This window comes from Fopius arisanus, unplaced genomic scaffold (assembly GCF_000806365.1).
Source record: "Fopius arisanus strain USDA-PBARC FA_bdor unplaced genomic scaffold, ASM80636v1 scaffold00009, whole genome shotgun sequence".
Lineage (NCBI taxonomy): Eukaryota > Metazoa > Arthropoda > Insecta > Hymenoptera > Braconidae > Fopius > Fopius arisanus.
In genome coordinates this window covers 569,787-585,836 of record NW_011887748.1, presented here as the reverse complement: position 1 = coordinate 585,836, position 16,050 = coordinate 569,787, and the positions used below count along the sequence as shown (strand labels likewise).

The window sequence follows — 16,050 nt, the reverse complement described above, 5'->3', positions numbered from 1 at the left end:
TGTGAATCATTTCATCTTTTATGTGTAATATCTGTCCGTATTCTCTTTAAAATATATTTCGTTATCCGTTTTAAATAAAAATTCTGTTCCTACGTGATTTTGATTCTACCTATTTCCAGGAGATAAAGAACCATTTGGGGGTCATTAACTCAATAATAATTACCACTTACCAAGTCTTTCGCTGACGCTGGTTATCTCCATAGTATCCAAGCTCGGTTGTTGACTCTGAGTGACATCGTGACACCTCGCCAAGATAATTTGATTGGAAATTAGATCCATCTTCCTCGCTGGAACACTGCTTGCCCTCTGCAACTGACTCTTGTTAGTAGATTGAGTTACAGAGCTCACGGAACTTGCCGTTGGTAGAGCTGAGATACTCTCAACAGTCGACGTATTTCCACTAGTCATAACAGGCGTTGATGCCCTTGATCCTGAGAATTTTTTTCTCTTCATTCTGAGGGCAGCCAGTGCTGACGAGAATACTTGGCTGTGGGTGAACACGTTGTTCTGACGCTCACACTGCTGGGAATTCTGGGGATTCTCCTGGGATCCCCCAGCTGTTGGTACATCCAAGGAGGATTTCGAATCAGAGGACCCCTCGGATCGGAAACCACCGTCTTCAGAGGCGGGAGGATACATTGAGTCCTCGGAGCGTGATCTTCCTGTGGATGCGTAGGTGTCTAGAATTGAATAAAAAAATTCTGTTCACACAAGAAACCAAAACATTAGATCTCACACTGAGGAATCATCATCGAAACAATTCCCACAGGAAATCCTGAATTAATCTTACGATAAATTATTTTTATTTTTACATTTTTTCCTTTTCCTATTACCATTGTTACCATGGTTTGATAGGCGCCCCTTCGTCTTAGCCTTTAGCCTCTCCTACTATCCTCTCATTAGCCTCTCTTACTATCCTCTCATTAGCCTCTCCTACTATCCTCTCATTAGCCTCTCCTACTATCCTCTCATTATTTTTGCGGTAGCATGGGCCGACTTTCTGTACTGCGCCCATTTGGCGTGTACTGAGGGAAACCATGTAAAACCTCAGTAGCGCAGCCGGCCGGTACTGCGGGGATTCTGCTGTGTTCATCAGTCACACTGACTCGGTGAACACACCAGCTCTCCGCACCCGTGCCTGACGGCGGCAGTCTATACGCCGATGGGTGTGACTAAGCGGGCACCCATCCAAGTACTAACCCAACTGAGCGTTGCTTAGCTTGGGTGATCGCCGGAGTCACACACCGCCCGCGTGGCTACTGTCGCCGCTCAATCTTACGATAAAATTTTTATTGAATTGAATCTTAACAGGAAAATTATGGAGATTTCTCCAGACGTTTCGTCAATCCCTTTCAACTCACCTATCAACCTAGACCGAACTTTGGCAGCTTCGATGAGAGTTCCCCATCGTCTCTTCCTGGAGCCGTTCCTGCATGTTCGATTCTGCCTGTTACAAGTAGCAGGAACACTGTTAGTGCTCATGTGATGGGGATTCTTTTTGAGAGCAGTGACAGGAGCAAAGATTCCACTGAGAGTGCTGCTGGTGAGCTCTCTCGTCTTGTGATCGTGCTGTGCCTGCTGGAGTGATGCAATATACTCAGCAACCGGTGGTAAACTGCCACTGCCCCCAGGCTGTGGTGCAATGTTGAATCCCTTCATCAATCTTCTCTCCTTCTGTCGATTCTTCTTACCCCCAGCACCTGCAAACCCTCAAATATATCAAGCATCTCCCCAGAGCATCGCGCAACGATACAAAAAGTCTGGGTTAAAAGCTGGATTTATTTATCTAAGAGATGACTATGGGTCTAAAAAAGACAACTGATGGATCAAGAGCAGGAGGGAATTCTCGGGGCTCACCGGTACCGGTTGATGAGCTCGTTGATGTTTTCATTCCCGATGCATTCAGTATCTCGATTAATTCACATCTGAATGCACTGATGTCCTGCTTTATCTCATTGACGTCGTCCTCAGTGACACCCTCACCCTCGGTTTTTCGTTGCTCGACAGTGACGTATCGTCGAACGAGATTTCTCATTATTCCCTGGTATCTCAGGTCGCGCTCACTAGCTTGTTGAGCTTTTCGCTGCAAGCCAATACATCGTAATGAGCTCGATTGTCATGAGTCCAATGAAAATTTCTCTCATCCACATTTACCATTTACCAGAGATTCTCAAGACAAGACACTTCGTTGTGAGATTATTAAAAATTAATGAGCATGACGTTCTACGAGTTTCAAAGCCAAAAGGAAGTCTTGAGCTCGGTAATTGATACGTTATTTTACATTGATAAGAGGAAACTGTCGCATGAAACTTTCTCTCTTCTGATAATGAGATATTCAAGTTTGAAAAAGTAGATGAGCTGTGAAGTGTTAGTGAACTCTTATTTTCTCGTGATTGTTAATCAAGATTCGATTACCCGAATTGTTCTCATGTGCTCCTTCTTCGCAGCTCTACTGTGGCCGCAAAATTTTTTATGAATCCACTGTCCGATATACCACAGACTCTTGGGTGTGGGAATAATATTGAAAGGCGGTGGTACAGTGCCCCCCTCCTCGAAGTAACTGATCCACAGTTTGCTTCTCGCGAACTTCCATTCAACATCAGCACGCTCCTATTCACAAGAGCACGAGGTGTGATGCATGAAGTTTAAACAAGAAAGAAAAAAGAAAGCCATAAAAACGAGGCATCGACGCATTAGAAAGATGGATGGAGATGAAAGACTTGGAGAGGACTTGAAAAGGATGAAAATAATAACGCAGGAAATATGAGACTCACGAAGATGAGTTGATAGGAGTGATTCATCATGGCGATGAGTAGATTCAAGAGCACCACTATGTTGATGACGGAGTATGTGCCGAACATCAGCATGCCCCAGAACCTTGTGAACACCTTGATGCCGTCGAGCTCAAAACTCTCGAGATCAATGAGGCCAAACACTGCCCAGAAGAGCGTCTGCGTTGTTTCAAATAGACTGAAAATAAAATATTGAATTGAGTGGCAGATGAGAACAAGTGATTGTTCATAAACTCACTTGGCGAATCTCCTCCAGACAATGCAGGCATTGGTATCGCTGTTGGTGATGTTGTTGTTGTACGGATACATCGTCTCCGTCGGACACCTCTTCTTCTCCATGTGCGCGTAATACCACAACAGTTGATTCAAACCTTGAAGATTCAATGGAAGAGAAACAATTGAGATAAATTCATGACAAATGGATAAAAGATTTTTCCAACGACGTACCACTCACCACAGGAGAATGCGAATAACACGAGAACGAAGAGAAAGAAAAACTTCATAATGTCCATCACCATTCTAGATAGTGAGACCTGGAGGGGTCCCAGGTGAGGATTCACCGAGAATATGTAGACGAGCTTCAGTGAGCTGCACATCAACAATTACCGAGATGATGAATGGTAATTATAATTGACGGGTATATCGTCCTAGATTGAGCCACAGGCACCGGCACATGAATAATTACTTTGACAGTTTAAATTTTAATTTACCTGAAGATGTTGGCTGCTGAGAATAAACCCTCAGATATGAGCATCGGATCCCAAGTGTCCCACTCTTCCCTCTGCAGTCCGACAATTGATCCTGGCATTCGTCCCTCATTTTCCTTTTGAACACGAAAATGAGCGACTATTCTCAATGCAACTGTCGCAACGTACAGTGAATTTGTTACAAAATCAATGACATTCCACATGTCATTGACATACTCCTCGAGTCCCACATCCCAGAGCTGCTTCACCTCGGACCAAATCAATCCCGATACCCATGCCAAGATGAACCTATTGTGCAATGACCAGCAAAATAATGTCACTCTGTTACGTATATTGTATAAATTACGTAAATTCTTCTTTTAGCATTTCAATTATTCTTTGGACTGGATCAATACCATTCGACTAGAGTTGGTGCAGCCCCTCTTTTCGACTCCGGCTCGTGCTCATCAATGTCCTGACCCATCCACAGGCCTATCACTGACTCTATTCTCTGACTGGCGAGAATCAGCATGACTAGGCGTTGAAAATAAATATGAAAATTTCCAAGGAATCATCAATCATCAGTTCAATACATTCTATCCAAAGAGACTTCATCGATTTTATTTTAATACAGCTGATTGAATGTTCTACTCACAGAGAAATAGGAAGTACGATGCCGAGTGACAGATGAATTTGATAAAGGGTTTTCTCATGGTCTGACCGAAGACACTGTGTGGCGCGATAATGTAAGCGACACTGAGAAATGGAAATAGAATTCCAATACGTACGATTTCAAGTGCCTGTAATACCATGTTCTTTCGACGAAAGCCTGGAAGGCCCTCGTACCAAATCGAGGCCAGTAATTGCTGGACATTTGGGTGTGCAACAAACTGGAAATAGAATAGTAAATGTCCCTCTTAAAGCTCAATTAAGTGAACCGTAATTAAAAGGGGATTAAAAAAATGAGGGGCTGGATCGAAGAGAGAAAAACACTTGGTCATTACTTTTTTCTGTCTGAGCTTGATCGCCAGTTTTAGTCGATTCAGATGCATTCTCTCGCCGTGCTCGAACGCTGGTCCCGTTGGATCATGATTTAACAGCACTTCTAGCTCATAAGAGCTCCTGGTATGATCCAGCAGTGCTGTGGCAAAATCCTGACACTGTCGTCTCAATTCCTGCGATCAAAGAGACAAAACCGTGTTAATGGTTTCTCTGAGTTTATGGAGTGGTGTTTGAGCGCATTTTGAATAAGCACACCTGGTATTCGCATTTGAATTCATGCTCGAGGAAGGATAATCGACGCAGCTCCCAGGAGAGCTCGAAAGCCGTTAAGATTGGATCCTTGGAAGACAGGGCTATGAGAGAGGGTGAGGCCAGTGCCCTGTAGGCATTTATACGACTCCTCGAGTGCCTCAGGGAGTCCTCCATCCTCGATGTTACACATTCATCGCATCTGTTCGATGGTAATTATTCATTTGTACTCTTCATGGATGCTTCAGGCAATCATTTAGGGGAAACGGTTCTCGTTTTTGATAATGAGAGGTGTATCGACGGATATTTATTTATTTTTTAAGGGAACATTTTCAGTTGCAAATTATTATTTCTATTTTCTCTGTTAAAACAGTGAAACGTTTTTCGTTGACGATTTATTTTGTCTAGCTTGGATTTAGACATAGAGTCGCCATATCAAAAAATACATGTAATATATATTTTTTTATTGTTTTATATTTTATAGACTATTTTTACGAATTTTTACCGGAATTGAGCCCAGAAAAAAAATTAACCATTTCGCGAATGAAATCGGAGCGATCGATTTAAAAAATCAATTTTTATTTGTTGATCTGGTGTGGAATTGTTTTTTAAAAACAACTAAAAATGAAAAAGTATTTCACTTTTTGACTCACCCACAACGGACGTCGTGGGGCATGGGCAGCACCGAGCCTCGGTCCAGAAGAATTTTAATGATTTCATAGTTGTCACGATGTGCCGAGAGTATTAAAGGCGTGATGTCGGGGGTAAATGTCGCAGTGTCTGGATCGAGAGCCTCCCAGCTCTGTATTCACCATTTTTCATTTTAAAATTAAACATTTAAATATTCAGAGGAATAAAAAAGGGGTGCTTCAGGCATGTCAAGTGTTTCTTTCATCATTCCAATTTACAACTGTTGAATTTATGCATTTATCTGGATAAGTGAATGGTAATTCAGTTGATGCAATGAATATGATTGGATTGGGAGACAAGACTCTAGTTGCATGCAGATTTGAGGGAACTAGGATTACACATTGAACACTAAAAGCACAGTGCAGTGGGTACCAATGATTTAATCTCGGCTAGGGATTCTGTGTTTTAAAGATTTTTGGGCAGGAATGCAGCTGAATTGAACAGTTCTACGGCATTCTGAGATATTTTTTCTGGTCTCCTCTCAACAGCAACGAGGAATTTCTTAATCAAGCTGAGAATAGGTATTCTACGGGGCTGACCTGCTGACGCGTCTTCATCTGAAATATAATCCTTGCGTCTCTACAGGGTCGCACGTTATTTTGCCGTCCTCGAAATTTCAACTGAACGTTTTTAAATTACACTCAGTGGTGAATATGATTATGAAGAAGAGGACAATCGAATGAAATTTGTGCACCTCGCTAAATACTCTCGTCGGTTGCTGAATTGAATTTATCACGAAAACACTGTTTCCGTTATTCTCGAGAAAAGTTGGAACGAGACGAGTCTATTCAACTGAGTATCTAGTTCTCATGAATGCGTAACTACATTTACATTCTGATAAAATATCATATCTATTTTTTTCCGCAGCAATTCCATTAACCATTACATTTTTTTTCACTGAAAAATGCTTATCTATATTAATTTTTTTATATAATTAATCCGCTGGATTTTTTTTTATAACAATTTTGTTGTAAAGTGGTAAACTAGGATGAGCGCATTTTTTCAGAGGCCAGTCTATAGCCAATATCTCGAAATCGAAGAGAGATAATGATATTTTCATAGATACCTTTTTTATAGCTCTCATCTTTTTCCATAAAAAATGTTTTTATAAAAAATTCGCTAGGTTCCTTCAATTCCGAGATATTGCCTAAAAACCGGTTTCAAAAAAATGCTCTTCTCCTAATTACCACATCGCAACTGAAATCATGCGCATGATTTCCATTTTCCTTGACTTCCGGTCGACAAACAGCCAAAAATATAACAAACAAAAACAATTTCAAATTGGCCCATCGATTTATTTATCCATGCATCTCAAAAAAATCTCCCCATCCCCTTAATTATCTACAGAATGACTCGTCGTTCCATGCACTGGAGCTAATAAATTAATGAAAATCAATTGAATTGCCATTGTCAGATCGAGTATTGAGGAACGACAATGCCCAAATATCCTTAAATCAATGTGAACAGATAACAAGCTACGAACTGTCATATGACAAGCGGACGACACAGCCGGGCTGCTTACGTGGGGCTTGCCATCCCTGTGGAGGGTTTCCTCGTGCTCAAGAAGTACCTCAACAGCTTCGACAAACTCCTCTGATATAGCATGCAACAGTGCATCCTTGGTATCGACTTTGTACTTTATGAGAAGTTCCACCATCTCGAGATTCTCGTTGTCAATTGCCATGAGCAGTGCAGATCTGCCCAGTGGATCGACACAATTCATATTTATCGACTTGTCCTCCTGGGCTTTCTGCAGCATCCTGGGGTTAATATTATTTATTTTATTTGTCTAGGTATTTATCTGTTGAAATTTTGCATCAGGACCTGGGGAAAGTTCAACACTAAATTAATTACCGTCTCACTGAGGCGACATCCCCTCGTTCCACTGCCAACAGATATTTCTTCTCCGCTAGGGAGAGACTGGCGATTTCCTGGTGGGGTCGCACTACATTCTCCTCCTCCATCATACCGTGAATACTTTGCCTCTGAAATCGAGCCAATTCATTAATTTCACGGAAAAACATCCGTCTACTTAAGTAATTGAAGAATTACAAGAAATTACTGATCGGTCGCCAACGATTTTGGAATTCTTTCTTCAACACCTCGAATCTCCACCAATTTTAATAATAATCATAATTATAATAGTAAATTCAATTATCATCGCGATGATTTTTAGTTTTCTTTATTAATTCTTCTACGAAAAATTAATAGGATTTCAATAATTATTCATTAGAAGTGCGTAATTTCTTTGTGTATCAATTTTTTATTGGGCAAATTTATAATTAATTTGATACAATTTTTAAACTTCTGTAATTGGGAATCAATTTCCCAAGAAAGTCATAGAGACTGACTTTCGGTTCAATAATTCCGACTTGAATAATTATTCCAACGTTATAAACCAACAGCAATTCGCCGGGTCACCATAGCCGCTGGAAACCATAATTAAACTCTCGAGAGGCCCATGAACATCTCCAACAGGGAGTGAATAATTCCTCCAACTCCATTTAAACTCTGAAAATACCCCGAGTCGTTAAACAGCCCCGTTAGCTGCTCCAAACCCTCGAACATCCGAGAAATGCCCCAGGAGCTGCAGCAGACAATTCAGCATCTCGACTTTCGCCGAATTCGATATTTATTCTCCCATCGTTATAATTGGAAATCCGAAACGCGAAAATCGCCACCTGTTGTGACACTAATGCCTTCGCCATCTCAATTGATCCAGAATCGATTCCCAATCGATTTTAGACTCATTTTAAATTCATTCCTAACTGATTCCAAATCGATTCCCAATCGATTCCCAACCGATTCCCAACCGATTTTCAACCGATTTTCAACCGATCTTCAACCGATTCCCAACCGATTCTTCCATATAAATACGCAATAAATTCGCCCACATTTCCTGAGTAACCAAGTCGTCTTCAAGTGATATCGGTAAAAATGAGGTGCACTCCTGCCTCCTCAGGATGAAAATAGAGGATTTAGGATGTACAAATGAAAAAAAAAGGATGAATACTAGTGGTTATACACGAGGGTGTGGTCAATCGTCCGGGGAGCGCCAGGACAAACACTCGTGGCCTTGTCGAATGTCGCGTTACAATTTTCCCTCTTTCACCCTCGATATCATCTCATCCCCCGGTAAATGCCCACTATTTTCCCATCCTCTTCATCGTTTTCCTTCACTTCATGCTACGTCCAGACAGTCTCAAGGGGCTTAATCGTGCCACGCCTCATGTCTTCTCACTCCAATAAAACATGGCCGCTCAATCTTCCCTCGTGGAAAATTATTTAATTCCTCTTCAACTCCTAGTCATTCCTCCATCGCAATTCGCGAAATAATTATTGTATTTATTCTCGGTATCGAATTCCAGTTCTGATACCGATTGAAACGCAAGTGCATCAGTGAACATATATTTATTAAATAAATAGCAATAACTTATAACAAATTATCAATAATACAATTAACAATGGTAAAATAAAAAAATTATAATAAACAAAATGAATAGAATTTTGGAAATTAAAACAGTATATTTTTATAGTTAATATTATATTATAAAATAATTAAATATTAAAAATAAATTTTGAAAAAATCATCATCATGCAATTTTCTAGTTTCTTATCAATTGAAGTAAATTTGCGGAATTCTTTGGCTTGTATCGTGTATTTCTCTTACAATAAATTGATCAACAAAAAATTAAAAGATTCTTTAATTAAAAAAAACATCGAGTCACCCGACAGGTTGTTGAAACTCGCAGTACCAGAGGAAGTTTCAGAGGACAGTGCAAGAAAAAGTCCTAGAGTTTAAAATAAAGAAGAAAGCGCGAGTATAAGAGAAATTTCCTCTCCCCTCCGACGGATCCCGCGAAATGTGGGGCAGAATTAATGAGACTTCCACTTGGTATTACTTAACAGGTCATTGAAATTAGTGAAAGAGTAATAAGGTACAGGAGAATAAGTGGAGAACAACGGGATTTTGTCTGTGCCGATCCTCCCACGCACTGAGAAAAAAATCCAATAAAAATTACCAGAAAAGGGAACGAAGGAGAAGTTTACCTGTCAGAATAACACAACTCAGAATATTACAGCTAAAAATATTTCAAGAAATCGCAAATTATTTCCAAACATCATAATAACAAGGAAGAAACAATAAATTCTCATATATAATACGTAATTGGAATTACACCAGAAATTTTCTCGCATTCTCAAAAAAAAAATTTGCATTCTTCCCAAAAAATTATGTGACAAATAAAAATTAAGAACTGTAATCAGTAATAAAGGTGAGAGTTAAACATCGCGATTACACCGATTCCTCCAAAAATCACGATAAAACAATTATTAATTCCAGATTACGCGGATTGTTCCGTAATTTTTCATTGAATATTTCCCCCTGCATTATTTTTCTTGAGGCTTTCCTCTATTTATAGACGATGGGGTCAATTCAATGGAGCGTGTATTACTTAACAGGTCATGGAGGTCGGGACAAATAACTGAACAATAAAAATAAAACCGAAACAAACTGTGGAATCGTGTTTTTCTGGTTTATTTTTTTTTTTTCCTGTGGGATGCTGGGTCAGTTCAGAGAGAGAAAAAGGGTTGAGTGTCATCTCGTTCTCGGTGTCTGCATTATTGCGGATGGAGTGGTACTTGTCTCGTTTACATGGGACGTGAGAAATAAATCACATTCCACTCTAGAAGCGGTATTACACGCAATTTACGTCAGGTGTAAAATCCAATTGAACTTTTTTCACTTTTTCTCATCGCTATACAGATCTTTTTTTTTATTCCTCTCCATACAAATAATAATAATAATAATAATAACAATACTACTAATAATAATAATACCAATATGTTATAGAAAAGAATATCGGAGAAAAGTTTAATTTTAAAGAATTTTATTTTGCACTTAATGCAATTATTAATGGTTTTGTTTATTTTCCATAAGTTTATTAAAATAATTCATATTATTTTGCATTATCATTCATAAAATTTTTAATGATTCCGATTAAATAATTTAATTTGCTGGTGTTAAATAAATTGCTGAAGTGGTATTTTTTCTCTGAATATGTGTAAACTAGGATAAATGCATTTTTATCTTGCATCGAGGTCAGTTTTCCCCCAATTTCTCGGAATTGAAAGAAGATAACGATTTTTTCATATATACCTTTTTTGTAGCTCTAATCTTTCTCCATAAAAAATATTTTTACAAAAAATTCGCCATGTTCCTTCAATTCCGAGATATTGCGTAAAAACCGGCTTCAAAAAATAGCTCTCTCCAATTTAACAATTTTCTAATGATTACAAACGATAGCAATACCCACCTTGACCTTTTTATCAGTAATATCAGGCCTCTCGAGGAGGCTGGTGGTTGGATAGAGCATGGTTGGTTGGGCTTCAGGATCAAAGGTGACATGCTGATTGTGATGGCCACCAATGATACCACGATGGAAGCCCCCAGGTGTTGGGCTTCCCATTCCCGAAACCCTCGTTGTCATGGTGAGATGCGTGACAACACCATCACCAGCGAGACTCTCCTCATCTTCACCCGCGCTCTCTGCAAACAGCAAAAAAAAACCCCCATTGAATAAACCAGAGAATAGTGACTAGAGGACAGAGCGATTTATCTGGATTTGACATTCAATTTCCCAGAGGTACTGAAAAGCGATTGAATCTTCCAGACTGAACGTCTGATCGTACATTTGGCTTTATTCCTGTAATTACTCGATGCCAAGAAAATGGAGGACAATTAAAACCAATGGACTTCCATCTTATTGAACACTTGGCCGATTGAGATCTATAGGAATAGACGATCTAGTCCTCATACCGATATATTAACTGTTATGTGCAATAAACGTCGATCAAACTTGTACAGTGAATCGAAAAGCCCCTACCCTGCCACCAGGACATCTCGAGTAAGACCTCCATCCGGTTCTCCACCGAGTGATGGATCGACGAGAACACACCCCAACGATTGTCTTGCCAAAACACGCGATCCAAAACCCCTGAACGACCCTCTTCTTGCCTACCACCCAGTTGGTACGTTTATAACTGCTTGAAATTCACCCGAGCGCATGCGGTTATCCACCAGAAAAGAAATATGGATCGAGGATCGATACTTGAAGTTGACTCCAACGACCTATTCATACGGGGTCATTGTGCCAAAGTCGAGTTGCATGTCTGACCTGCTACCGGGGAAATGAACCGTCCGATCGATCAGTGCAACACCTACTTACAGGATTTATTTAGACCACTTTTTTTTTATTTGCCCACGGAAAATCGAGGTTTAGTATCGCCAATGGTGATAATCAAATTCAAACTGATGAATCGAAATTCTCTCATCCAATTAGTCATCCACTTGATTACTTTAATTGAAAGGATTTGGCGTCAGCGTCAGTCTTCCGTGGTCAATTTAAATTCATTTTTACCTCATTTCATAGTCAATCTCAACACACGTGCACTTTACGTACATCGAAAATTCCGGAGTGAATATTTATGAGCGTTGTTCGACGTATTTATTATTATTCTACGGGAAGTTGAGGCGAATAAATTCTCCCGTGACTGCGAAACGGATTTTTCATTATGAAAACGTTGATTTTTTAATTTTTCTTCAATTCTGGACGACAGAAATAATAATTTTCGAATGATAATTATTCCATCAATCTCATATTAATAAAAATTATAAAATATTAGTGATAATATTATCGTCGCTATAAAATTATGATTCACTGACGAATAACTAATAATCATATTGAAATTATTTGAAGCTCGAAAATGAAATTAATTAGAAACTCAGACTGTAATCAGGGAGTGATAATACATGTGAATGATTGATACATCGTGTAATAACGCATCAGGTGCGTAATTTAATCTAAATCCTGGGGAACCCTTTTAATTATTTATCTTCTCGGTTCTGTGGTATCAATTACGATCAATAAGCGATAAAGCAACGTGAGCTCGATAGATAATTCAAGCCCACACACGGTGACAGGGTCTGAAGCTCTAGGTGGGTATCGAGGATAGAGCACACCTCGTATTCAATCCAAAGTATTCAAAGCCTTCCGTAAATACTGCAGGCAAATGAGACTCGTAACGCCAGTTTGTTGACCCTCACTTATCCCCTGACATTTTACCTGCACACCTGTTGCACAGATGTGTTATTTTACCGCCTGTCTTCGATATTTATCATTTTATTGCTGTATTGCTCGGTTATCGAGGAGTCCCTGGGTGCAATGCGAATCAATCAGGAGGGATTATTCATAAGGGAAACTCATTTCTCAGGAAATCCCTTTCTACCATTCTTTAAATCGTTAACTATAAATTAAAAAGACGGAAATTTTGTCAATTTTTCATTTTATTGTAAACCAAAACCACCATTTTTCCCTGAAATCTAATTTTTAATTAATTAATAATTTCTTTTGGAATTATGGGGATTATTCACCAGTAAAATAGACTTCTGAGGAGATTCCACGATTTTATATATTTTTTCTTATAAAATATAAATGAAGAATTTTATGATAAACCAAAATGATTATTTTTTTCAGACAATCTATCATTTTTTCATTGCGACAATAAATCCTTCACTCCCTGAGAATTGAAATAGGATTCCATTAATTTACTCTCAAAATAATCGCGAGGTATTTCCACCGATCGGAGATATTTTTTTTCTGTCAGAATTAATTTATGCAAATCCGGCGTTGGAAAAATGCCCCTGGCGAAAATATTTTTTCCCCGTACTGAATAAAATCTGACCCAGTTTATTCGAACCCATCACCGAGTCCATCCAAGAAATTGTTCATTATTTTTCCTGTGAACTCATCCCTCCAGACGTACGACCGGTTCAACATATTTTTTTTTCCCCGACGCGTCTGTAAGTGGATACTGTCGTGATGGATCAGCCCGAGTGAAATTACTCACTCGGTTATCAAAATTTTCCTCTCGCCTCGTTGACAGATACTGGGAACACCCGCGAAAACCTCTCAACGAAGAATGCTTACACCTTTTTTTTCATTCTCTCTTTTTTACTCCGCCATTTTTCCCCTCGAGCGCTTTTTCGGGGTTTTGCTTTTAAACGTCAGAAGCCGCACGAGCGTAAATCATCGCCAGATGCTGGAGATCCAAACACCACATCGGAAACTCGAGGTCATTGTGTTGGAGATCCGGTGGCTTTGGTTTTACGGAAATTATGAGGCGTAAGCATTCGCGGTTTGGAAACAAATTAATGGGGTGTAGAGGGTTTTAGGTCTGCCAGAGAGAAAAATTCTATTAAACTTAGCAGAGTAAGAACGTAAAAATTACGTTTCGAACTGAAATCCGGGAGCGAGGGAAAGGTCAATAAAAATATTATAGTTCAAACATAAACTATATGAACCGTTACGTAAATTCTGAAATTTCAAATTTTCTATTTAATTGAGGGATAATTTTTGTTTTTATTACAATTAAATTTCAATTCCAATTCCATTTTCAATTTTAATTCCAATTTTAATTTCGATTTTTATTTCAAATCTTATTTTAATTCTTATTTCGATTTTAATTCCAATTTTAATTTCGATTTTAATTTCCATTTTAATATGAGGTTTAATTTCAATTTTAATTTCTACTTTAATTTTAAATAATATTACATTTGCCATTAAAAAATTGATTACCCTAGAATTTTTTTCAAAAAACATCTCCTCATCATTAATAAAATTCCCACGCCCGAAAGAAATAGAAAAACCCCAAAAGACTCAATCAAAACCATCCAAAGCAAACCGAAATTCAAAAGGACTTTCAATGCCCTGATTACTAACCCCTCCCACATCCTCCAAAGATATAGAAGAAAATTCCCGAGAATTCCCGTTAATTCGCGGATTTTCCCTCTTCGCCTAACTCACCAATAAAAACTCGTGGACGGATCGTTCTCGCCAGATCGATGGTCGATTCCCCAAAGCCCTGGAATACGTATTCCCATCACGTAGATGTCGCAAAATGTCTTCCCCGCCCTGAGCTTAATCCCTTCCCCGTACCCTGAGGATGAACCGGTGTAAAGTAGAATGCTCCGTCGGGAATGTGAACGATGAGCAACGGAAGACGGAGAGGAAGATAAGTCGGAGGTTTTCTCACCGTCAACTTTTAACGAGAGTCTGCTTTAGTAACTGCCATGCCGAGTCAACAGTGAATTTCTAGGTTCGAAAGAGAGGGAACAATATTTATCCTCTATCTTCTCCATCTTCTCCATCTTCTCCATCTCCTCCACCTCCTCCACCTCCTCCATCTTCTCCACCTCCTCCACCTCTTCCACCTCTTCCACCTCTTCCACCTCCTCCACCTCCTCCACCTCCTCCACCTCCTCCACCTCTTCCACCTCCTCCACCTCCTCCACCCCATGCTTTCAGAAATACCGCCCCCCAACTCATTAACACCCCTCCCCGATTTAATTGACAACTACAAAAGGAATAATCCTCCAAGCAAAATAAATTACTCTTGTTTGCTCCTAGTTGTTCCTTCCTACAGGAATTCCTTCCACTTCCTTCCGCAGATGTGATATTCCCACAGGACAAACTGACACCAAACCCCGTAATTATAAATAATTCAAACCGATTGAACATAAACTATCGAAGAAACCTGCGCTTCACTGATCCAATTCTGTCCTCCAGTGTGCAGTAATTAGTTTCTTGATTAATATCTCCGAATCAAATCCGAATTTTCGCACATTCTTTCTCATTCTCATTCAAAAGCGAAATCTAAAAAAAATTCCGGTGCAACATTACAAGAGACAAAGAAAAAATATATAGTTCTGGCACTAGAATAAAATTACTATTTATTATTATTAAGAATTTCCGGAGAGCAGAAGTGTCTAGGTGAAAATTATTCACGGTGGAAATTTCCGTTCTGACATGAAGGAATTCTTTCTTATGAGAAAACATTCTCTCTGTAAAGATTTCTCTTGAGAACGAAAGAAATCTTTTCCCCTTGTGTTTTTCTGATAGCATCATCAACACACTATCATCCTTAACGAGAAGATGAAGAGGAAGCGAAAAAAAAGAAAAATGAAGAGAGAAGAAGAGAAAATAGCTGAACTCAACTCAGAAATTCCCTCAGACTCTCACGCAGATTAACTTTATGACTGCGCGTAACCGAAATTTGGGGATGGGGAAGTAGTGCTTTTCGAAATTACGGGAACGCGGTGTGTTCTAGTGGTACGTTGCACTGATTCAATGTGAAAGCCATGAAATCCTGTGGTAGAGAGGAAACGAGGGAAAAAGAGAAAAAACGAGAGGAAACCAGAGGAAAGACAGAAAGAGTGAAATCCTGAGAGGCGAGGCGTGCGGTAATCGGAGGAAGAAGCTGTACTGAGTATGAAGGAGTAAAAAATTGCGATAAAAAGTCGAGCAAGTGATGAAGGTCCATGTATTTCCTCCAGGGGATATGCACAGGGCGAAGGATTTTATTTGCCCTAACGAGATTTCTGATTATAGTCGGAGGAATGTAATTTAGTTAATGGAGCAAAATGAGGGTTTATGACGAGCGTCATAAAATATTGAGTCGTAATGAGTTTGTTCGGTCGCCTTTATGACACCTAATGCTAATTACACAATTAAATAATTGAGGATTAAATCCTGATTCGTCGATTGTAGTTGTGATTTATCGATTTCAATTCG

At 39.3% G+C, this 16,050-nt stretch overlaps 1 protein-coding gene across 8 annotated transcripts in view; it reads right to left on the bottom strand.

The window, feature by feature from the left end:
• The window catches only part of Trpgamma (Transient receptor potential cation channel gamma), a 37,682-nt gene that overhangs the window by 1,671 nt on the left and 19,961 nt on the right, over positions 1-16,050 (bottom strand). For 5 of the 8 annotated variants that reach the window (XM_011316822.1, XM_011316820.1, XM_011316827.1 and 2 more), the window contains 16 exons: positions 10,735-10,967; positions 7,274-7,404; positions 6,903-7,179; positions 5,383-5,531; positions 4,736-4,931; positions 4,483-4,653; positions 4,134-4,368; positions 3,895-4,012; positions 3,503-3,787; positions 3,247-3,380; positions 3,031-3,163; positions 2,775-2,970; positions 2,416-2,610; positions 1,858-2,083; positions 1,362-1,700; positions 171-680 (listed from right to left, as the gene is read on the bottom strand). In XM_011316822.1, coding sequence (XP_011315124.1) covers positions 171-680; positions 1,362-1,700; positions 1,858-2,083; positions 2,416-2,610; positions 2,775-2,970; positions 3,031-3,163; positions 3,247-3,380; positions 3,503-3,787; positions 3,895-4,012; positions 4,134-4,368; positions 4,483-4,653; positions 4,736-4,931; positions 5,383-5,531; positions 6,903-7,179; positions 7,274-7,404; positions 10,735-10,967 — 3,528 coding nt within the window. Of the gene's footprint in view, positions 1-170; positions 681-1,361; positions 1,701-1,857; positions 2,084-2,415; positions 2,611-2,774; positions 2,971-3,030; positions 3,164-3,246; positions 3,381-3,502; positions 3,788-3,894; positions 4,013-4,133; positions 4,369-4,482; positions 4,654-4,735; positions 4,932-5,382; positions 5,532-6,902; positions 7,180-7,273; positions 7,405-10,734; positions 10,968-11,304; positions 11,396-16,050 lie in introns of those variants that run through there. The other 3 variants (XM_011316824.1, XM_011316825.1, XM_011316826.1) reach the window with 3 other exon arrangements.